Source organism: Eleginops maclovinus, chromosome 23 (genome assembly GCF_036324505.1).
Source record: "Eleginops maclovinus isolate JMC-PN-2008 ecotype Puerto Natales chromosome 23, JC_Emac_rtc_rv5, whole genome shotgun sequence".
Classification (NCBI taxonomy): Eukaryota; Metazoa; Chordata; class Actinopteri; order Perciformes; family Eleginopidae; genus Eleginops; species Eleginops maclovinus.
In genome coordinates, this window is record NC_086371.1 from 16,592,523 (window position 1) to 16,616,302 (window position 23,780).

General features: G+C 39.9%; 1 protein-coding gene across 3 annotated transcripts in view; it reads left to right on the top strand.

Moving 5' to 3' along the window:
- Positions 1-18,633: 18,633 nt before the first annotated feature.
- gria3b (glutamate receptor, ionotropic, AMPA 3b) overlaps positions 18,634-23,780 on the top strand; it is a 76,659-nt gene continuing 71,512 nt past the window's right edge. For all 3 annotated transcript variants that reach the window (XR_010165158.1, XM_063876471.1, XM_063876472.1), the window contains exons 1-2: positions 18,634-18,869; positions 19,315-19,473. Coding sequence is in view for 2 of the 3 variants with exons in the window: in XM_063876471.1 (XP_063732541.1) it covers positions 18,791-18,869; positions 19,315-19,473 (238 nt within the window). In the remaining variant the exon portion in view is untranslated. The remainder of the gene's footprint in view (positions 18,870-19,314; positions 19,474-23,780) is intronic.

The window sequence follows — 23,780 nt, forward strand, 5'->3', positions numbered from 1 at the left end:
TTATCAATCCCGGTGTGATCTTATTGAAAGATGCTCTCTAATTTTTATAATGAAAATGTTTCCTTATATATGCTAAATATAAATGATTTGTTTCCTCAAATATATATATATATATATATATGTATATGTATCAAAATTAAATCAGCTAATGTAAAACAATATCCACAACACATATAAACTCCCATATGTCCCGTTTGGAACCAGCATATGCTGAGTTTTGGAAGACTTCTCTAGTTTAATCAAGACTGCTGTTGCAGTGTTAATATTCTCCTGAGGTTCCATAAACTCCAGGAAAAGTTTGTCTTCCCTTGGGTAATCTACCTTTTAGCTTACCATATACTGCATATTAATGCTGAGAGGCATTTTACACATACAACTAGTATGCAGATATGTTTTAGAGGAAGTGTTTGGTTATATCGATTACAATTAAAGCATAAATGTGGACATTTAAAAGAAAACAAAGGAACTCCAAATAGCAACACAAAAGGCTTCATTTTGAGGTTTGTTTTTACCATTCACAGAGGAGACGGATCAGTCCATCTTATCTCTCCTTATGCAGGCTTATGTCTGCAAGGTCTGTAATTCTGCAGAATAGTGCAACACCAGTATTTTAAGACTGCAATGTTTTTTCTTCAACATGACCAGAAACATTTTACAAACCCTTTACAGAGACATTTGTTTCTGCAAGATAAATGGACACAATAGTCAAGTTAAACAATAGCCGGCACCAGTTTTCTCACTATGCCAAATGATACCTCTGCTTATTCAGGAAGGAAACAGTCGTCATAGAAAGACAAAGCTGTCAGGAAGAGGAGAAAAAATTTAAACACACGTTTATCAGCCAATGATAATATAAATGTTGCCCTCAGGTCCTTCAGAAATTACACTTAATGGAAGAAACAAAAGCTTTCCTGTACACAAGCTGTCCCTTTCCTTGTTAATCCACACTATGTTTATGTAAAATAGCATATTATAATAGCAGCAAAGTAGGAATAGTAATAAGGCTCTTTTTATTGCAAAAAATCCAATGTGATTTCAACATTTCCTTGACTCAAAGCACAGTGTAATCTGTATTGCAGGCTGGAATGGCTCTCTGCTATTGCCTTGTCTTTACTCATTCACCTTGTTCACAGCAGCTTTGGGTGACAAACCCAAACAGAGCATAACACTCCGAGGAGTGTTACGGGAAAAGGGATCAGTGGCCAAGGAATGAATGCTGTTCTCTGCAGACACGCTCCTGTCAATGAACTGTGATATCTTGAAGTCACCGAGGCTCAACTGGACACAGTTTAAACTCTGTGAAACCTCAGGGGGAAGTAGGACCAAGTAGTGAATTGGCTAAACTGGCAATCGCCTATTTTTTAGGTTTTTGTTTCATTTAAAGACATGTATCTTTTCATGGATATAGAACACAACTTATATTAGCGTAGCCTGTTTATAATGATGAGCCTGTGTTGACTTAGATTGATCAAGATCTGTTTATTGCCATCATAGAGTCGTTGAATAGAACAGCCCTACAATGAAGACTGCTCTGATTGACTTGAAATAAATGGAGCAGCTTTTTAAGCAGTGGGTGGAGATACTCAGATGGTGTATTTGAATGAGCCTGCATTTGACTTAAAAGGGAAGCCAACAGCTTGTTGAATCCCATCCTAGACTAGTTGTCTTATGTCACAGTTTGGGTTAGTAGGCACTGCAGATACCATTCCATAGCCTTTAAGGAACCTTAAACACACTGTAGATTAATTTATTTTACAATAGAAGTCTAGATGGTCATTCAATTTAGAATATTCCCATATCTCAATAGTCAACCTGTTAGCTCTCTGTGCTTCATACTTCATAATCCTTGCTTTAGGAAAAAATATAGCTTTTTACTTTTCAGATATTGAGCCTATATTGTTACACTTTTTCTCTTGCTACTATGCAAACACATTGTATATTTTATTTCCATGGCAAATAGAGTGGTGCAGGAACAAGTCATAAAACCCGGAAGTTACCATTTTGCCACTTTCGGTTGCCTCGTCTCAGAGTCAATGGGATTTCTCCGTAGGATTTTGGAAAATAGCTCGAAATAAGGTCTGTAGTTGACACAAATTTAAGAGACGGATCACGTTTTGTTCTACGACATTAAATACATCAGCAGTGACTCCCCCTTGTTGAATTTTGAAGAGTTTACGTGTCTGAAAAACGATGGTTGTTAACAAGTGGCTGAATAGGACTACAGAAGTTGTCGAGGACGTTGTACGTCATTACGCCGAACACGTAAACACTTCCGCTAAGTTTGTTTGCCCCGTTCTGCTTGAAAGCAAATACCTGCGCTCTTGCAAACTCTTAAAACAAACACTTCAACTTGTACAATTTTGAATCTGTATTTTAGAAATTCTGGTTTTTAAGTTGGCGTGACGTTGAAGTCCTGCGACCCTGCAGTAGTCCTCTGTAGTTCGTTTATAGCATAATGTTGGCATTTTGCTTCTGGCAATTAGATTTATGATTCCAAAATTATAAAAGTAGGGTAGACATGCGGAGATTATCCAGCCGTGCATTCGTTTTCCACAGATCTTGTTTTTTTTTTACAATATTCCAATACCCTATGGAGAATTCGCATTGCTTTTTAGTCCAGGGAACCCATGCGTAGTTTAACTCCAGGTCGGCCTACAAAAATATGTCATCCCTGCACCACTCTATAGGATTATGTTATGTTTCTAAGCATTGGACAACATCATTCAAAGATAAACCTCTATAGTGGTTAAAATTCTGATTTCATTTAAAGGGACAATAATGTTTTTTCTACTCTCTTAGAAATACTTATTATGTACATACTGATTTAATTAACTTAAATCTGGCTATTGAATATCATGTACGTTGGCAGTGCACAGCAGTGGGCGGTTTGTGTTGAATAACAGAGGTGTTGCAATTGGGGCTTATGTAGAAATAAATTATTTTATAGTTGATTGGCACTTTGAGTCTGCCTTTAGAACCCAGCGAAAATCCCTTAACCAATTAGTGCAGCTGCCTGACAAGTTACCACATGAGAGAAAAGCCTTCATTATAACACAGGTTCATTCACAACAGTATATTCTGTAGCAACAACTAAAGGAAGGGCCAACTATTAACACACATAATATAACTTATTACATTTGTAGAAGCAATAACCACATAAACCACAGCCACATTTCAACAGCAAATAGAAACATGTCTCTGATACTGTGTTGGATATGTTGGGTGTAGTGGAGCTGAGAGAATCTGATTGTTTCAGCCTCTTAACTACTGACAGCTCTGAAGTAGCTTTTTGTGTAAAGGGGCAAATCAAACACAGTACTATGCTCAAGTACATGTTTGAGGTACTTTACTTGACTATTTCCATTATCTACTACTTCATACTTCTACTTCAATACATTTGGTTAGAAAAAAGATACATGTTCTACTCCACTGAATTTATAACTTCATACAAAACATATGTCCAACTTGAAAATGGTGATGCATGAATACAAGTTAGACTACAACAAGGCAAGAACATATACATATGTATTAAGCAGTTTCAGTTACTACAAAGTCCTTTAACTACAATGTTAAAACACTGCTTATATGTTAATGCAAATTATTTCCATTATCGATTAATCTCGATGAATTGAATTCAATAACACATTACAAAATGGTAAAGAATACCCATCTCAATAACTAGAGCCCAAAATGACTTCATCAAATGACTTGATGGTCCGACCAATAGTCTGAATTATTTCCAGTTTAATATAGAGCAGCGAATACTTAAAAAATACCTCTTTTTGTCATCTGTCATTTTGCTAGAAAAATCCCTCAATCAGTTACAAAATTCTGCTTTTTAATAAAGATCTTTAATCCTTTTAAACCTTTTTTAATTTCATACTTCAACTACAATATACATACTGGTCTATTACTGAAAAGAGAAGTCTTTGAAAGTCTGTGACTGAGAGGCAGTCGGCAATATATTCAGCTCTACCTGTTTCAGATTTCATTTAGATAGACAGTTTTTTTTTTTGTAGCAAGCTGTATATTTATAGCAAAGGAGAACAAAAAGCTTAGTCAGGACTCTAAGGTAAAAGCATAGCCGAAAATACCCACACATTTAACTGTCCCTGCCCACAGAGGAAGATCACAGACTTCATTCAAAGTGAGTGGTCTAGGTTGCTTCAGCATTTCTGATTCATTTCTGCCCAGACAGGTAAGAATACCCAGTGATTCAGAGATCCCCATAGGACATCTGCACATCTGTGAAATGAAAGTAAAAGGTTCACATAACACTTTGGTTTCTGGCTCTTGGTTTTATTTTCTGATACATTTATGAATGACAGAGAAAAGTGTATGATCCCATTTTTATCTTCATAATATGCACATACAGGTGGTTACCTTGCTGAGGTGTTTTCTACCCTAACTGGAATTTGTCTTGTTTTATCTTCATTTAATTGATGCAGATTTTACCCTTTCATTTTCCGAGCAGACATTTTAACTTGTCATTGCAGTAAAAGCAGAGTTCTTCATTCAAATGTCCCAGCAAGCCATGAGTGTCATAGTGAGACAGCATGCACAATACCAGGAACCTGAATCTGATACAGATAAATGGAATGCACCCCTTGGTAACTGTGGTATTTAAACCTTATCTTGTCAAATCTGCTTTGAAAACAAATAATGGTAGGATGAAAAACAACCACCAGTGTTTTATTGAGACTCTAAAGTTATGTTATTCGAAGTTATTTTCATTTGAAATTTGACCAAATAAAAATTGATTGGTTAAAATGTAGTGATCAAGTGAGATTTTCTTTGAAATATGCCAAATCATCACATTGCATTTCCATACACAGTTACTGTCTGAAAGGGACTTTTGGCAAGAGATGTGCTGTCATATCCCAGCAGTCTCCAATCTTTTATGACTGCAGTGATCTGCTGCAGTGTGCACTGCAGTGGAAAACTTATTGTGAAAGTAAGATAAATATTGAAAATCTGAAAGTACACACTTGGAGGAAATGTTCATTTATTCCTCCAGAAAAGTTACTTAAACACATAAACATGAATGTCTTTTTCTGTGCACAGCTTCCATTCCCTCAGCCTGCGGCCTTCCCAGTGTCTCTCGACAACATCAGAAGGCTAAGCTGAGCCAGGACCGGCTGCTTACGGTTTCAGTACATTTTCTGCAGGCAGGTGCCTACTCTGAACTTGCAGCCGTAGCCTCGATGGTGCTCAGGGCCACTGCATGGGCAGATTATATAATGTCTTAATACTGCGGAGCGAGGCAGATGAAGTGTCTCCCTGATGATGTCTGTTTACCCCTAGACGCAGATACAGCATATCTAATAAAAGCTTGACAAACAAAAACAACTACAATTTCAAAAGAAGTATAGTGCCTACAGTGCATGCAGTAACATTATGGTACACATGTTTAGGATTCTTGTCATTCAGTGACTGAATTTATTGTATTGTAAAAGGGCTGATCAATCTCTTATTTACTATAGAGGGGTTCACGTCAGGGCCATTGCTAAAAGCATCCAATTCTTTATTTTCCAATCACATAGTGCCCCTGCAGAGTAGTGTTTTTGTTAGTAGCATCTCTCTGCCACAACACACACACACACACACACACACACACACACACACACACACACACACACACACACACACACACACACACACACACACACACACACACACACACACACACACACACAACTACACATAACCTCTACTCCTGTGTTCCAAACAGTCAACCAGCAGCGGTCTGCGAGGGGACAAATGAGTACTGTCACTTGGCTAAACACCTACTGTACTTGCACTTTTATTACAGTTATGTACTGTGGTGCAGTCTTTTGTTATGGTGTGGGGTTTTTGTATGTGAAAAGCTCAAAATATTCCCCTGAGAGTTCTCATACAAAACAAAAAAAGATAAAAATACAAAATTCCTGAAGAATGGGTTTATTTTAAACGATAGTAGGATATCGTTTCACTGGTATCTAAATGTGAACACTTCAATAATAGAATACATTTTCTAGAAAGAAAAGTGGTTGAATAAACCTGTAACCCTGTGTCCTTCACGCTGCGCAGTTTTGAACGTCTATCTGAGGGCCATTAGATGAGTCGCTGAGAGAGCTAGTGTCACTCTACATTAGTGCACCGGTCTCGTCCGTACATCTCATCCTGTCTGATAGGATACAGTCTTATATCGTAACCCTCTGTGTCAAATCTGAAATCACGGAGGCTGCACCAAGCATTATCGGCCCTGCACCGATCCTAATCACGCTAATGCATTCTTTTATGCAAAGGCTAGGACATAATGTCTTGGTGAAAATATCAAGATGATGTTGGGTACATGATGATCCTGGTAAATCATTATATCTGCAGATGGTCTGTTTTGCTTCATGCCTACCCAGCAACATGAGCCTGAGTTTTGGGAATCACAATTTATCTTAAATTGGGCAGTCGCTGCACTGAGGTCTGACTCTCTTTCTGATTTGACCAAGAGGTAAACAACATGAAAATAAACCAATTTGCTTTAACAATTCTGCATGTGTGGCACTTGGAGGGGAAGTGCCAGCATAGCCCGGGGCTCAGAGGCTATGATTAGTGGGGGTTTGTTTGTGTCTGTGTAGAGGACACGAGGGCACAATGTTTTTTGGGGATGAGATATTTTCATTTTGTCACACACTAATGTCTGATATCTGAGCAATCAGCTGAACACACCTCTTGAACTTGTCACTTCACTGCATTGTGGGGGCGTTATATCACTGATGTGATTATTATGTAAGATCTTAGCGCTTCAATTAGTGCCTCTGGAGCAGTAGGAGTGATATGCAGTATGTCGAAGCAAGGGACTTTGTGCTCCCGGTGTTTAAATGCTCTATATACAAAATACAGAGCATTGATAAAGCAGAAAACAACCTTTTGGAATGTAAAGATATAGTGGATTAATGGTGTTCTTAGCAGAGAATAAAGACACACTTCCTCTCTGTGTGTTGTATTTCCAGCCTCTCTGTGCACTCTCATTGCGGTTCATGCTAACAACACTCCTGCCTCTTTCAGTTGTCGCAGAGGCGTAACGCCCACCCTCGTGTTCCCCCAAGTTTGACCCTGTACGTTTTGAGAGTACTGTGGTCCTTCAGAGTGTTGTTGGCACTGGGGTTTGCAATTGGTGCTTTCACAAAATGTCTGCACAATGACTATTTTGATAAATAATCCTCCGCAATGTGGAGCTAGAACATTCTGGTTACTGAGAAAATGACATCACTTAACATGATGCATGATACACACATGATGCAGCCTCTAAACACCGAAAGAAAACAACACTTGAAATTAAATTTTTCATTACCCGAGAAAATATCTAGTCTCATTTTGTTCAGCTGATATGATATAGATACAGTGGGGCAAAAAAGTATTTAGTCAGCCACCAATTGTGCAAGTTCTCCCATTTAAAAAGATGAGAGAGGCCTGTAATGTTTATCATAGGTACACTTCAACTATGAGAGACAGAATGAGAAAAAAAAATCCAGAAAATCACATTGTAGGATTTTTAATGAATTTATTTTCAAATGATTGTGGAAAATAAGTATTTGGTCAATAACAAAAGTTCATCTCAATACTTTGTTATATACCCTTTGTTGGCAATGACAGAGGTCAAACGTTTTCTGTAAGTCTTCACAAGGTTTCCACACTGTTGCTGGTATTTTGGCCCATTCCTCCATGCAGATCTCCTCTAAAGCAGTGATGTTTTGGGGCTGTCGCTGGGCAACACGGACTTTCAACTCCCAGCAAAGATTGTCTATGGGGTTGAGATCTGGAGACTGGCTAGGCCACTCCAGGACCTTGAAATGCTTCTTATGAAGCCACTCCTTCGTTGCCCTGGCGGTGTGTTTGGGATCATGGTCATGCTGAAAGACCCAGCCACGCTTCATCTTCAGTGCCCTTGCGGATGGAAGGAGGTTTTCACTCAAAATCTCACGATACATGGCCCCATTCATTCTTTCCTTTACACGAATCAGTCGTCCTAGTCCCTTTGCAGAAAAACAGCCCCAAAGCATGATGTTTCCACCCCCATGCTTCACAGTAGCTATGGTGTTCTTTGGATGCAACTCTGCATTCTTTCTCCTCCAAACACGACGAGTTGAGTTTTTACCAAAAAGTTCTATTTTGGTTTCATCTGACCATATGACATTCTCCCAATCCTCTTCTGGATCATCCAAATGCCCTCTAGCAAACTTCAGACGGGACAGGCATGTACTGGCTTAAGCAGGGGGACACGTCTGGAACTGCAGGATTTAAGTCCCTGGCGGTGTAGTGTGTTACTGATGGTAGCCTCTGTTACTTTGGTCCCAGCTCTCTGCAGGTCATTCACTAGGTCCCCCCGCGTGGTTCTGGGATTTTTGCTCACCGTTCTTGTGATCATTTTGACCCCACGGGGTGAGATCTTGCGTGGAGCCCCAGATCGAGGGAGATTAGCAGTGGTCTTGTATGTCTTCCATTTTCTAATAATTGCTCCCACAGTTGATTTCTTCACACCAAGCTGCTTACCTATTGCAGACTCAGTTTTCCCAGCCTGGTGCAGGTCTACAATTTTGTCTCTGGTCTCCTTTGACAGCTCTTTGGTCTTGGCCATAGTGGAGTTTGGAGTATGACTGTTTGAGGTTGTGGACAGGTGTCTTTTATACTGATAACGAGTTCAAAAAGGTGCCATTAATACAGGTAACGAGTGGAGGACAGAGGAGCCTCTTAAAGAAGAAGTTAGAGGTATGTGAGAGCCAGAAATCTTGCTTGTTTGTTATTGACCAAATACTTATTTTACCAGGAATTTACCAATTAATTCATTTAAAATCCTACAATGTGATTTCCTGGATTTTTTTTTCTCATTCTGTCTCTCATAGTTGAAGTATACCTATGATAAAAATTACAGGCCTCTCTCATCTTTTTAAATGGGAGAACTTGCACAATTGGTGGCTGACTAAATACTTTTTTGCCCCACTGTATATTGCCCGGGTCTACTTGTAAAAAAACATACCTGAGTTAAATCAACGTAAAATTGTTGTTGCATACTGTCTGACTTTTTTTTCTGAAGAGCATAATGAACAGAGTCAACAGAGGCAGTTACCGCTGACTTCCTGATACTTTTCAAAACAATAGGACCTTGATGTCAGACAGAGATGGACAAACGCAGGTGACTATAGCGTTTGTTGACTGAAATAACTCTTCTTGCTGACCGATTTGAATTAATGTTTGTTGGAGATGGTTGACGACCCTGTCTTCAGCTGACCTTTTAATGTTTCCACATGACTTGCTTTGAAAACAAAACACTTGGATGCACATGTTGGCTAGTTTTTTCTAACCTCACAAAAAAAGCTTTTAGGATGAAAACTAACCAATGTGTTTGGTTATCTCCTATAATGAAGTCTTGCTGGGGTTTTTGGAGTGTAACATTCTCCAAATTGAACAGAGCAGGACAGAGCGGCTGACTTTAGACAACACTGATATAACAGCATCCAATAGCAGCTCACACACTTTGGTGAATTACTACAAAGAGTATGAAGTGAACAAGGCCTTCCCAGTTTGTTTTAAGATGTTTTAATATGACCTGTCACCCCACAACAAATAAAAAAAGTGAGGCTAAGTTACTTTGGTAGTTAATAAGCTAGGTATGTAGGGGCAAAATATGCCTTACTATTGGGAAATGGAAAGAATACAAAAATATATATAAGTTTAGAAGTAGTATCAATGTCATGAATCCATACACACCGCTTCAAGTTGGGTTGATCTTTAAATTTGTATCATGATCAACTATTGAGTTATATAAAAAATGGAACCATTAAATGAAATACTAAGAATGGTAAACTGTGGCTGAAAAAGCCTCTCCTCTCTGCTACTGTTTCTTTACTCCGACACGCTGCTCCTGCTTCCTCTCAAGTGCTTCTAACTGATGAACAAATATTTGTGAGACACGTCTCCACTGTAATTAGGTGATACGACTTCTCTTTGAGAAGGAATTGTTTGATGAGCTTGACCTTTTCAGGGAGCATAACCTTTTAAAATGTCAGGTGAAAAGGTTTTTTAAAAAAGTGCCATATGCTCAGAAAAATACTGTTTTAGGGGGCTTGTGATGACCTATAGCAGTGTGGCAAAAAGAAGATCTGACAGTGATGAATCTTACAGCTCAAACCAATTTGTTAAAGTTCAGATTTGTTCTTGAAAACCCTTTATATAAAGCAGAAGTCCACTGAGCTGGACTGACCTGTCTGTGAGCTTGCTTAGCACCAAATTGCCAAGACTTTTGAAGAACTTAGAACTTGTTTCATATTCAGATCATGCTCAATAGGGTGGTTTTTTTTTTTCCTTCATAGCATTAAACAAAAATCAGGGTTTACTACATGTGCAATAAAGGATGAAGTAGAACTATTCCCCTCTTTGACAGGGCCATTTGTTTGCTCCAAGGCAGATCAATCCAACTCTATCTTCTCTGGATTTCCTCTGCCTTTGTTGTCACCACTCTAGCTGTCTTTAGCAATCATCAGCTTTCATGTCAAATAAATGAGCTGTTTTATTGCCAGTGTTGCCGCAGCTCCACCGCTGGTCAAGATAAATGGAAATGAATAAGGGTTATTTTGCAAGGACCCGCGTACATGCAGAGAAAACGTGACCGAGAAATAAAGGCTTCTGTCAGACTGAATTGGATCACTCGGATGACACATCTGGTGCACTTTACCTCCAGAATAAAAAGAGAAAATGTTAAATTTTAATGTCTCTAAGAGGAATATCGTGTTCAGAAAGAGTGATGTGAGAAATGTGATAAACTCGAGGATGTCATACAAAATGTCCCAGAAATATTATGTTAAAAATACATTGTGGCGAAAGAAAACTAAAAAGAGGTGTTATGAAGGTCATGGTTGAGATTATGATTATATTTTTAATACAGTCCAATATCGCAGGTACATCATTATAAAACTAACACAGCTTATATAGACCATGACAGCTCTCTGGCTATCACTTTCATTTAACAGTAACCATTGTCTTTATCAAAACTTGAAGTGACTGAAGTGCTTATAGCAGCCCCCCCAGCTGTCAGGTGAATACAGTATATTTTAGTAATACAGGGGAGCATCTGGGTCTCTTCTGCTGGCATCAGTAAATAATGCACTCCTGTGCATCTGCAGCCCGACTTAATATATAATTCACACATCGTATGCAGTGAGGCAACCCTTATGCCATTCACACTACACTGCTTAAACCTGCCGCAATATGTTGTGACTGACTTTTATTTGCTCTCTAAAACGCTTTGTGGACAGTTTGTTTTGTCAATAGGACCATTATCATCAGCTCTACCCCCCTCCCCCCGATACTACCCATGGCTGATCTGTCCTTACATAAAATCTTAACACAAAGAATATGTGACTGCAAACTACTTGCAAAGTGCAACATTGTGGATGTTGTATAGCTAAGTTGGGCTTATCACTGACTCGTTTCTTTTTCTTTCACACTATTATATATCTTACGAGTTACTGCTGATGGAAATCTCTCGGAGATGAGGCTCCAACTTTGTTACAATATTTTACAGTCAGACAAGCGTGCAGGGCCTGTTGTGAAGGTCTGCAGGTGATGTTTATGGGCCGCCGCTGGCCTTGCAGATGTACTCATATAATTATAGCAAAAGTTTTTCTGCCTGAACTGAACAAACACTGAAGCATCTCCGTGCTTCACCGCCACCCGCTGCTGCCACTGACAGCACGCTACATGAGAATATGCAAATATGCATCAAAATGGGGAACATTTCATTAAACCTCATATTCCAAGGTGATGTTTCCAGGGTGATTTCTATTTGAACAAATGCTAATTCTCATTGGCGTGCAGACAAGCTGCCTGGTCTTGGCCTTGTGGCCCTCCGGTCGGTATCATACATGAGGAATGTTGCAGTTGCACTTGTTGGGTTCTGTTCAGTCGGGGAAAAAGGAGAAAGTGGCTTTATTTCAACTTGCCCTGCTAAACTATTCTGTTGAGAGCATTGCATTAGCTAGATTGCAGTTTTATCTGTCAAATGAATGCGCAGAAATAGCTGACATAACATTATGTTGCAAATCCAATTTAGTATTGATTGACAGTGTGAGATTCTCCGAGCCCATGCTATGGCTTCCTGCACTATTAGAGCTTATTGTGGTGTTATGTGTATTGGAAAGAGGAGGCATTTGCTGCGAGTAATTAGTTAAGCTCCTCTGACTTTGGAAATTTAATTGCAGGTACAGTAGAAGCGGCTAACAATGGGATAACTGAAGCATTACAATGTGTGAGGGACTAACAAATAGCAGGAGACTCCTTCCCTTCCTAACAGACAGGCACATAAATAAAACCAGCAAGGACATACGCTGGTTCAGATACTTGAAATAAAAAGGATAAATCTGCTCCTGACCTTTTTGATTCTTTGATCCATTAATGACATGCAATATTCATACTCCCAGCTACTGAATGTTTCATTAAAACTGCAGAGATGTGGAGTGCATTATTAAGAAGTATGGCACAGACTATCTGCAGAGTGTTTATCATTTATCATGTGCTGTTGGCTTAGTGTGTTGTTCCTATGAAATGCTTGACCTTGAAAGCTGCTTTCATACATCTCTATATGTTGGAAGTCAAAGCATAAGGGACTACCTTTACTTCAATTGCGCACCAAATGTGCCTTAAAACTTTATTTTGTGGTATATAAAGATATACATTGTCTATATTTTCTAATATGCCTGTGTTTATCCTAATTTGCCACACTTGATGAACATGTACGTTTAGTGTTGCTTATCATGTGTGAAGCTCAGCCAACATAAAACCTTACATAACAATGTTGTAAAATCACCTTAAACTGCAGTATGTACTCATAGAGCATATTTACCAGACAATCAAACACATATGAATGATTTGTCTTTACATTAGCAGGTTTATCTCAACACCCATAATAACTGGAACATCGATCACAGGAACTGGGCTGTTAGCGTGACACAGCGGACACTGTTAATTATTTAAAAGGATCACTGACTATTAATGGGTTTTTTTGCCTCACCTTTCCCATTATCTATATCAACCAGTTTGTTTTCCTCTCAATTAGGCACGCAGGCAGTGAGCAACACCCATCTCCCATTACTGGGATATGCCTACAGAGGCCATGGGGGAAGGGAAAATAGCAGGCTGCTGTTGTTGTTATCACTGCTGCTGCTGCTGCTGCTATTGAAGGATTGTTCCTAGCATTTTCTTGGCTGCATTTCATGTCTTTATTCTCTCCACCATAACTCGCCTCTGCTATTAAACCTTTGTCCCTCCCTTTTGGAGGTCTGAAATGGATGGGTCACTGAAACCTAACCTGAGTCAGAGCCATGATGTGGTTGCTGTCTTTTCTTTAGACCCCTGTGCTGGGCGGACAACATTAGGCTATAAAAAAAAGCCCAGGTTATGATGATTTAATATCTGTGAAATACAGCCAGTAGTAGGCAAGTGGGATTTGACATGTTTCTTCAGCAATAGCTATTAAAGGTAGCAGTGTTTATACTCTTTAATAACCACATACAGGATCAGAGTCCTGGTCCATGGACCACATTATGGCTGCAAATAATCAGCTGTCTATTTTTTATTAATTAAAAAAATCAGTTAATCTTTAAAATATCATGAATGTCAGAGATGCTCTCAGACACATTTTCAAAAAAACACATTGATTTTTGTCTAACTAGGCTTATAATTAAAACACCATGATATTAATTTATAATGATGATAAGAAGAGAAACTCACTAAACCCTGAAAGTCATAAAGCCAAACCATTTGTGTTTTATAAGCTCAAACTCTCAAGTTTAACAACTAAAGTAAAACTAGCATTTGTGTGAGCTTAAACCAGATTTTATTTAAAATAAGTTTTCTTTTGCATTCATGCTTATTAAATGAGTTCAATGTCCAATCAATGATCACATTAGTTTCTTTCTTTTTTTCTCTGTTGCAACAGTCATTGTGTAATCGAGCTCATCATTTAAGCAATAGACCATAAAGAAACTCCTGACTGCCCTCACAAATGCACTGATACCATGATTAACCATAAATGCCCTGTTATTTACCTCGGGCACATGTGCGTGAACATGGTTGTGTAGTACATAAGTGTGTAAGTGTTAGTGTGAGGTACCCTTCTGCGTGCAGACGGCCTCTTCCATGTAGCTTAAAGCTCATGTGTTGAAGATGTCTTCCTGCCACGCTGCGCTGACTGCTGCGGTCGCATGCTTCTGACTGTGCAGAGCCAGAGGCAAGAGAGTGAAGTGTGTCAGCCTGTGCAGCTGATAACACCGCCGCTGTCACACTCAGGCCAAAGTCTGTTTGCTGGGGAGCCAAAGCGCGGGATGGGTTTGTGACGCAGCACGCAATGGCATTCAAATAGTGGAATTGGGGTAGCCACTTTTTCCATCATCCCTTGAACTATGTCACGTCATTTATCTTATGCCACATGATGCGTTTCCATTTTCCTCATGGCGTCCTCACAGCGAATCCTCACGAATGTCTCTCCCCATCAGAATGTATCGCCACTTGACATGCGCTGAGCTTTATCCCACTGGACATTTTTCCTTTTTTACACTTTGTTAACCAAATGTGATTACCACATGGAACAGAATGTTTTATTCCACCAGACTTCTTGTTTCTTTACATCTACGTGACACTCCACAATGGCAAGAGCTCCTCTATCTGCTTAGGCCACTGCCTTTTCGAAGTCTCTTTCATTGGAAGAGGCACTGACAGAATAAAGAAGAGCTCCTTGAGAGTGGAGTCTCTTATCAGCCTCCAACATCTGGCCAAGACTGATGGGCTCTTGGAATAGCTCTCCAAATATCATTGAGTTTGAGCTGCTTAATGCGTGTTTAACTGCATCTTTTCTACAATACTAATTCACCCCCTCTCATTATGTGCATCTCACCAAAGGAACCCATTCCTATGATTGCTGAATTCAGTTTCTCAGCGGGGTAGGAGTGATGTGCCTGTGAACTGAATTGTAGGAAAAAGAGAGATTTGAAAGTTGCGTCATATGTGAGCCACTAAAAATATGATGGGACCAGTCCTCCTCATACAGATAAATATTGCATTCACAGCTGTTTTGTAAGTCTTTCATACAAAAAAACAATTTCCTTCTGATTGCACTTGGGAAAATTATTCTTGCTAAATTAAAGTAATCAGTGTAGATTGAAAATGTAAAGCTTTGATACACGGCAGCCCATTATGTTAAAGCTCTAAGGTAATCTGCAGCTGATTTTAAGAATGTATGCAAACACCTGGATCTTAATCAAGTCACCGGATGCCAAGCCTCTGATCTGACATAAAGAGGGTCTGAGCAGAGAGGTCTGTTCTTGTCTCCCACCATTATGAGTGGTGGGATGAACCAATCAGTTTAATTAATGTTTTCTCACAGAATAAATAAGATATTATCTCCACTCCAATAGTCTTTGTCCTTTCTTGTGATCATGGATTAAACATTTCATAAACTGATATTATCTTGGATTAAATAGTGAATTTGAATGTGGTCCAGTCTAAGCCTCTATGACTAATCTACGGTCAATTTATCATGATTGCAACATCAACTTTTCGGTCAGTTGCACCTGCAGTCCTATTCATCTGCTGATGTTTTTATTTTTATTTATAAGACTGAATCCCCATGCACTGCAGAACCTGCTGCGGTAATACCCACTGCTCTCGTGAGTATAGGAAGGAGGGTGTAGACGACTATGTGTGTCCTCTGATACACATGGAGTCACCAGCTGCTTCTTTCTCCTGACAGCAAGGAGCCCTTCCAGGAGGGTGCAGCACATGCAGAGGTTCAAAGAAAGGCCTGCATATTGTGATGCAACTCCACACAGACGTCAACACCGACCAGTAGGAGTCACCAGCGCGGCTACAAGGAACGCTGCCAGTTGGGTTTTATGGAGCTGGAAACACTGGAGCCACAGATTAGAAAGGAGCTCTGCAGTGGTGGGCGAGTGTTTTCACTCTGCAGCACCCGGGTGCCAACCAATGTTACATCTTAGCATTAATATGGCCTAGATATTTAGCTTCCTTTAGATTGAAAACACTGTATGTTCGATTGATGCCTCTGTACATAATGATGGTCCAATTCAGGCTTAAAATGTACTTTTTCAGAAATTTAAAGGACAATTTCAAGGATTAATTCTAAGCTGTTATTAAACAAAACGATTATTATATGGCTTTAACATTTGTTTAGCATAATTAATGCTTTAGGAACAGGAGCTCCGAAGTCTAAAAACATGTCAAGGAATGAGTAAAAAAAAAAAGCCCCAATTTTGGCTTTCTTTTCTTGAAAAATATTGGATGATTTCCTTTTCGTTAGGCCGCTAGGGATAATTATTATTATTACCTCCGCCAAGAAGTTATGTTTCGCCTGGTTTGTCTTTTTGTTTGTCTGTCAGCAAGATTACAAAAAAAACAGCTGGCCTGATTTGAATGAAATTCTGGGGAAATTTGTAGCATGGGCCAAAGAAGAAACTCTTTTAAAGTTGATCCAAATCCCAGGCAGAGATGACCAAGACCTCCTATAATCATGAGCAGTCAAACCTAAAAATAGTCACACCGTGTAGCCAATAGAGACAGAGAATGTAGTTTACTTAAAAAAAAAAAAGGTTATACTTGTTTCCTCACATAACCTCAAAGAGGCAAATGTGAAGGGTTTATCCTGTTGTGTTACGAAGAGAAGGCAGGGAGCAAATGAACAATTTCTGCTGGTGAGTCTTGTGGTGCTCAAAGCTATAGCCTGTGAATCATCATCATCATGAGATAAAGGCAACATCTTTTCATCTATTTTTCAGTCATTTTCGCTTTGCCTGCTCGAGTAACACTCCTGTGAGTGTTATCAAAACCCTGGAAGGCATATCATATAATTATTTGTTTTCATATAGATCCTATCTGTGATTTTCTACACTTGTGACGAAATTGAATTCCTGCCGCGGAAGAGCTTAGAGGATTACGCAGCATGGCCAAAATGTCCTAATTGCAAATAATGCTGTGCAATCATCACCATTTAATATCAATTATATCGAGGCCTTATCTGAAACACTCTGGCTCCCCTTGCAGTGAATAATGTTCTTTCTTTACCAGTTTTGTTTGAAATGAAGCATGATTAGCTCTATTCACACTGAGTAGCAGCATGCAATGTAAATGACCAATTAAATGGCTCTTTTGGTATGCTGCCAATTAAATGTGCTTTACAACTAGCAAAACAATATCACAGGTGGCCTCTGATTATCCACTAAAACAACCATTGGTTGTATGTGAAGCAGGTATGATGTGATGATGAGTTTGTGGGTATTGCAGTGCTTTACAGTTGAGCATTGGTTATTGTGACTTAAGGCATTAAGGTTAGGCAACACACGTCCTCTGACACTGACATGAAGGCAGGGAGAGCCGAGGATCAATGTGATGTCAGCCCAGATTCTTCACCAGAGAGCCGGTTAGCCGTGGGAACAGAGCTACATTTGACCCTGTTTGGAGAGGAAAGCCCCCTCTCTGATGGCGGGGTCATGCCATATCATTACTTGATTGGCATCAATTATTAACACCACACTTTCCCCCACATGGTCCCACTTGTATGCATTGATGTAAATGTCAAAATTGATACAACTCATCAACAGATCTCAAACATGCTTTGTTCTCTTAGACACATCACCAGGTTACACATTTTTTTGCTACACATCTTTTTATGCTGAAAAAACTGTTACAGCAGGACACAGAAGTCATGTGTTAGAGTGAACTAAGTGTATGGCAGTATCAATAGCTGAAGTCTTAGCCATTTGCTGTGCAATTAAAAACTACATTTTCAAAGCTCTTTGCTGAGGGTGATAAACGGGCCAGTAATCCTTTAATTGTTCTCTCTTTGGCAGAATCACAGGAATGATAGATGTTTCATTAGAGACTGGGTGAAGCTGAAAGTAAATAAAATAAGACTAAGAGATATCAGATGGCTCACGATGGTCAATCATTAAATGAAGGCTGAATGTGTTTCCAATGAGGAGGAATTTTAAAAAATAGAGCAGTTGTATTTTCACTTCCAGCTTTTCATATTATGTTCAGGACCATAGACAGCTCTGTTAGCTATATGTCCCTCCTCCCTTCCCCCTCATACACGGGTATGTGTGTGTGTGCGTGTGAGCAGGCATTGAGTTTATCTCTTATAATAATGTATTGTTATACCTTTCTCTAACCTAAAAAGTGTAGATGAACACGGGTAGGTTAAGATTGCAGAATTAATATAAAAGCCAGCACAATAACTTTCCCACTGTGGCAATAACAGCACCTCTGCATATTCCCTCTGTGTAGATCGTGGAGATATGCAGCAGCTGGCAGTGGCCGGGCTGTTCAGAATCATTGGCCACCTGAGATTGCAGTGTTTCTATTGATTCGGCCGACAGAAGGCTAATATTGACAAGTGCAGCGTTTATTCCAAGCCGTCGTAATCTAGCGGGCTGAGGCTTTTTAATTTAACGTCAGATCAAGTTTGACCAAGATTGGCCCAGCGCGAAGGGTCCAATCGGAGTTCAGATCAGCTCCTTTCCCCCCACCAGCCCACCCCTCGTCTCTCTCCCTCTCCCTCGCTCTCTGTGCCTCTCTTAGTTGCAAAAAAATGCTCTGCAGCTGGGCTGCACCTCAATGAACCTAATTGGTGCACTGTGAGCGACCATCATCTATCCAGTGGATTTCCATCGCGCCCGGCTTCCATCTAGAACATATGAATTTGCTCAGACAGACCCTTTTAAGGAGTTGAACTGATAGGTCGGAGAAAATGGCACAACGCGCGGTTTTGTTCCTACTGTGGCTCTTTGACAGATCATACGCAGGCTTTCCCAATCAGATTAATATCGGTAAGTGTCTTTGCTATGTTAAAAAAGCTGCAGAGTGTGCTTTGTCTGGTTTAAGATTGCTATTTTACACCGGAGAGATGTGCACGGAGTGCGGAGCTCTGCGCAATGTTATGAGAGACTAACTTGATTGTACGTATGTTGCGATGTTAAAGCTGCTGATTCTGTAAAACTGTCGGTTAAATGTGCATACTTTGCTCTCTGTGTCATTGTAATCGCTTGCTAAAAATAACAAGTGTAACATAATGAGGAAGACGGGAGACAGTTGCCCCGCTCGATCTGAAGAGTTACAGACCGGTCAAAAATGCTTTTAATACCAACCAGCCTGCTTTCTTTTACAGCGGGACATATAGAGTTATTGCTCACTGAATAAAATGCGGTCTGACTCTGACATTGCACTGTAAAGGCACAGATCCGTTGTCTGATCTTGGTTTCCATCTCTTTGAAGGGGGACTGTTCATGCGTTCCACGGCGCAGGAGCACAGCGCGTTCAGGTTCGCTGTCCAACTCTACAACACTAACCAAAACACCACTGAAAAGCCTTTCCACCTCCTCTACAATGTCGACAACCTCGAATCGTCCAACAGCTTTTCAGTCACCCATGCGTGTAAGTGTGCATCTATTTCAGTCATGTCCAGATTCTTCCCCCACTTATGTCCACAGCAGAGCGTGCAGAATTATTTATGTCAAAGTCATACATGGAGTTTATACAGGCTACATCTCAATCCTGGTAGAGCAGTCTAGTTCATCTCACTTCACTCTGGGTGGTTCGACAGGATTGTAGAAATAGCCTCAAGATTTTGTTAGATATACAGTTGGTTACTTTCTTATTAATCCTATATATTTTCCCTGGTTTTTACCTCAAAGTAAATACACACTTTTTTTGTTTTAATAGAAATGTATATTTGTTTGTACAGAGATTGCAGCTTTGAGTGAAAAACCACATTAACTCCATTTGTGTCTGTTCAGTTTTACAGAGGTAATACAAATCCAATAAATCCACACTCTAAAATAAGTTCCTTTGGTATCCTGCTGTACACACACTGGCCTTGAGAATTCAGCCAATTAAACAAACCCTGTGTAAAGATTTAGCACCAGAGGAGTTCATGTGTTATGGCACAAAATTAGATGTGGATTTTATAACTGTGATTTACAAATATCTTTATTTTCACCATACACTATTGACTATTCAAGAAGAGAGGATATCCATTGGTGCAGTAGCTATTATATATACTTGTCCTTCTCCATGTGTGCTATAACGTGGTTATGTTCCATCCAATGGTGCAACTGGAGGTGTGTGATCCAACAAATAACCTTCTCTTTTTTTATGTCCCACATTGGTTGCAGTTTCTTGAAATGGGCATAAGGGGAAGAAATATTCGGGTATGCCATTTTGTGATGTAATTTAAAAAGATGAGTTGAGTTTGGTTGAATGGCCGGCTTTGGAGACACGCAGCTGTGTCTGACTGGTGCGATTGAGTCTCTCTAACCCCTGTGAGGCACGGTCATAATGGCCCCTCTGACTCTCCATGTGCCCAAGCATCTCCTCCTGTGCCGTCCTCTGACTCCCCCCTGTGTTCCATAGCATTTCCCCAGCATTGCAGACTCAGCTCATTAGCACCCAGCCCTCATAGCATCACACCGTGCTGTCATTGGGCGAAAGGGGGAAAAATCCATAGCTCCCCAACCAACGGCAGCAAATGAGTTGGGCTCAGACCTGCAGAGGAGGTGGGTCTGAGCAGCGAGGGAGATAAAGCACAGCGTCATATCACAGGCAGCAGAGCTGCAAGTGCCCTAACGAAGGCATCCATAAGAAACAATAAGCAAATGAGAATGAATAAATAATAGATAGTGCCATGCAATTTCACGCATGTTGAAGAGGAAGGGAAGCATAGTACAAAAAGGCTTGATATCAGAATCTAATTAAATTCAGGGGCAGACAGAGCTTCAGTGTGAGAAAGTGGCTCCTGTGGGAGCCGTGGCCCCGTTTCTTTTTCTCACTGCCATGTCTTGCCATCTCCATCAAGAGCACTGTCTCAGGACTGCCTTGAACTTCTTATACTAGAACACTATGAGCTGTGAATGATGCACAGAAACCAATGCTTAAGAGAAATGCATTGCTCAATGATGCAGAAATGGGAGAGCAAATGGTATTGTAATGTTAGGATAGAGCATCTGTCTTGCTTTGATGTGCATATTAATAATCTGCTCTGCGTGAAATTTCTCCTTAGTTCAGAATGTTAACCTACTACATAATAAAGGAGTTCTATACTTAACGCACTAAAAGCCCAATTCTTCATTGTGAAACAATCAACAAACTCTGAGAGAGACGACTTGAAGATGATTTTTTTTCCCGAATCAGATTTTTGTAATGTATGATCCAAGACTTTTTTTTTTAAAGTAGTGCCAGGAGGCTCTCGTCAAGCTGTGCTCACACAGCGCAGATAGCTCATGCTGAGCTCACAAGAGTCCATAAGCACCTCAGATTGTCTCTACCAATGTAGCGAACAAAATACAGATGATGCTTATTAGATATCACTTATCTGCTGACTTCCAGGCCTTTAAGTCTTTGACTCTGGTGACCGAGGACCTCCTGTGTTCTAAAATGTTTATTTGTCAGCATTGTTTTGTTTGTTCTGCAAACTGTCACAATTATTTAGTGGACATTCAAATCTCCTCTGTCGTCAATAGCCCCATGTGTGTGACTCAGACCTTAGTCAGCAGTAGCGCACATCTATTTTATGACAGGGCGATCTGGACTTGTATTTTTTTTTTCAACAGTGGCATTCATATATGTTTGGGGACTACATGTATTTTGAGGCAAGCTTCATAGCTCAAATGAAGATGAGTTCTGGCTGCCTAAGGCCATGCATAGAAGTTGAAATGACAGCATTTGTTTCTTTTCCTGAAGGGGATGTTCTGCTTTAGTGTGCATTCTCCCTTTACTCTGGGACAAATACTGCCAAAGTTCTGCTCTGACTCATCATGTAGATCACTCCCCCTCAATTGCTTTACATCCTCTAAAAGTAATATAATAAGAGGCGGAGAAACAAGACGATGTGCATACAGTAATTCAAATTAAACTCGCTGCAGTTTATTTCCATTTTAGAAAACAAAACATGGAAAACCTCAAGTTTTATGAATGAACAGTCCTGTGTGAGAAGAATTTCTTTCAAGTCAGCTTAAACCATATGCCATTAATTGAATTAGTGGCCGGCAGGAAAACAATGTGTGGCTTCAGTAATCCTTAAGGCTGGGCTTTGTACTGCAGAGGCATGGTGTGTGCTTTGGTGGCAGGACTGTTGTTGCTTTGAAGTGACATCAGAAATTGTGAAATGTGTAATTACCAGTGCAGGGTCCATAATAGCTGTGGAAACTTGGAGTCAGGTACACACAAAGAAGACAGGAGGAGTTCAAAGCAAAGAGTTCCGGTTTGAAGAAAGCAAAGTAGACCGCATTAATGTTCCTGATGGTCACGGCTAGCCAACTTAATGACACTACCATCCTTTTTTCTCCTGTTTACCCTTCTTCTTCTTACTTTACCTGAGGCGAAGAAAACATCAAGCCACCCTCCACCTTTCTTTGCCACTCTATGTATTAGATTACTCTCCTTGATTCCTGTAAAAGGCAAATTTTGCAATGCTTGGCTTTTGAATCTCATCTCCCTATTCCTCATTGCTCTTTCTGTCATTAGGCTAATGGTGTGTGTCCCCTCAGCCAGCCCTTTTACATGTGCCTTCCCCTCCTTCATTGAATCCTTCAGGTCCTTAAACCCTGGCAGTAGCAGATGCTTTTTTTTTGGCCGCACAGTTTAGCCACAATCTCGCACCGCTTTTACAGTAGCAAGGTCCCCTAAAAATGCATTTTCCTCTGATTTAGTTTGGGATATTGAAGGTTAGAAATCTATGCAAGTGTAGGAAGGTAAGCATTATATATAATATTGGCCACATATTTTTACAAGGATTTTTGTTTTTACAGCAATTTCTTATTTGTTTGTATATTAAATCGGTAACATTCGCTCTGTTTGTTAGGTGTTGTTATTGCTCCTTTTGTCAATAAACACCACATTTTCACCTTGAAAGATCGTGTTTCTATTTGAGTGTTGCGGCGGGCAAAAAAGAAGCTCAATATTTTTATGGCTTTCTAGTTTATACATTTTATTTAAGCACAGAAAAGTTTAATTTCAAAGGTAATTAAAGGTCTTAGAAGTCATAACATGTGTACTTAAAAATCTGCTGAAAGCTTTAGTAGCTACTGTTCAAGGGAATAGAGAACAGCTAAAACAAGCTAGCTGTTGCTGCCTGTTTCAAGTCTTTATGCCAAGCAAAGCTAACATTATGATAGCTGTAGCTTCATATTTAACATACAGTTGGGATTAATCTTCCATTTTAACTTTTGTCAACAAAGTAGACAAGTATATTTTATTTCCTTTAACACTGTTTCAACTGATGATATGATGCTAGACATGTACGCTGCCTTTTTGTCAGTGTGAAGCATCACTTTGAAAAAAACATCATTATCACACATCATTTGTGTGCTTCAGAAAAAAGTCAACCGTGATAATCTGTGAGCAATGTCTGGACAGAAAGTGTTTGGAGTCCATTAGGATGCAGAGCGTTTCATTTAACAGTCAGGAAGAATACTCCAGCAGATGCTTGTATTTGGACTTGGAAATCAACTTCATTGACCAGCATTACCATAAACAATCAATATTATAGTTTACTACTTTTTGTCTCGACACAACACATTCTTAGAGACATCTTGTTCAATGACCTTTACGCCCACCCAGAGAGTGCTAGCTCTGCACATGTTGCCCAGAAACACCAACAGTCTCTTTGCACCAGCGGCCCACGCTATGACTGAGCACATGTGGCAAATGGCATATGTTGTGAAGCACAGAGGAAAAGGGCCCTT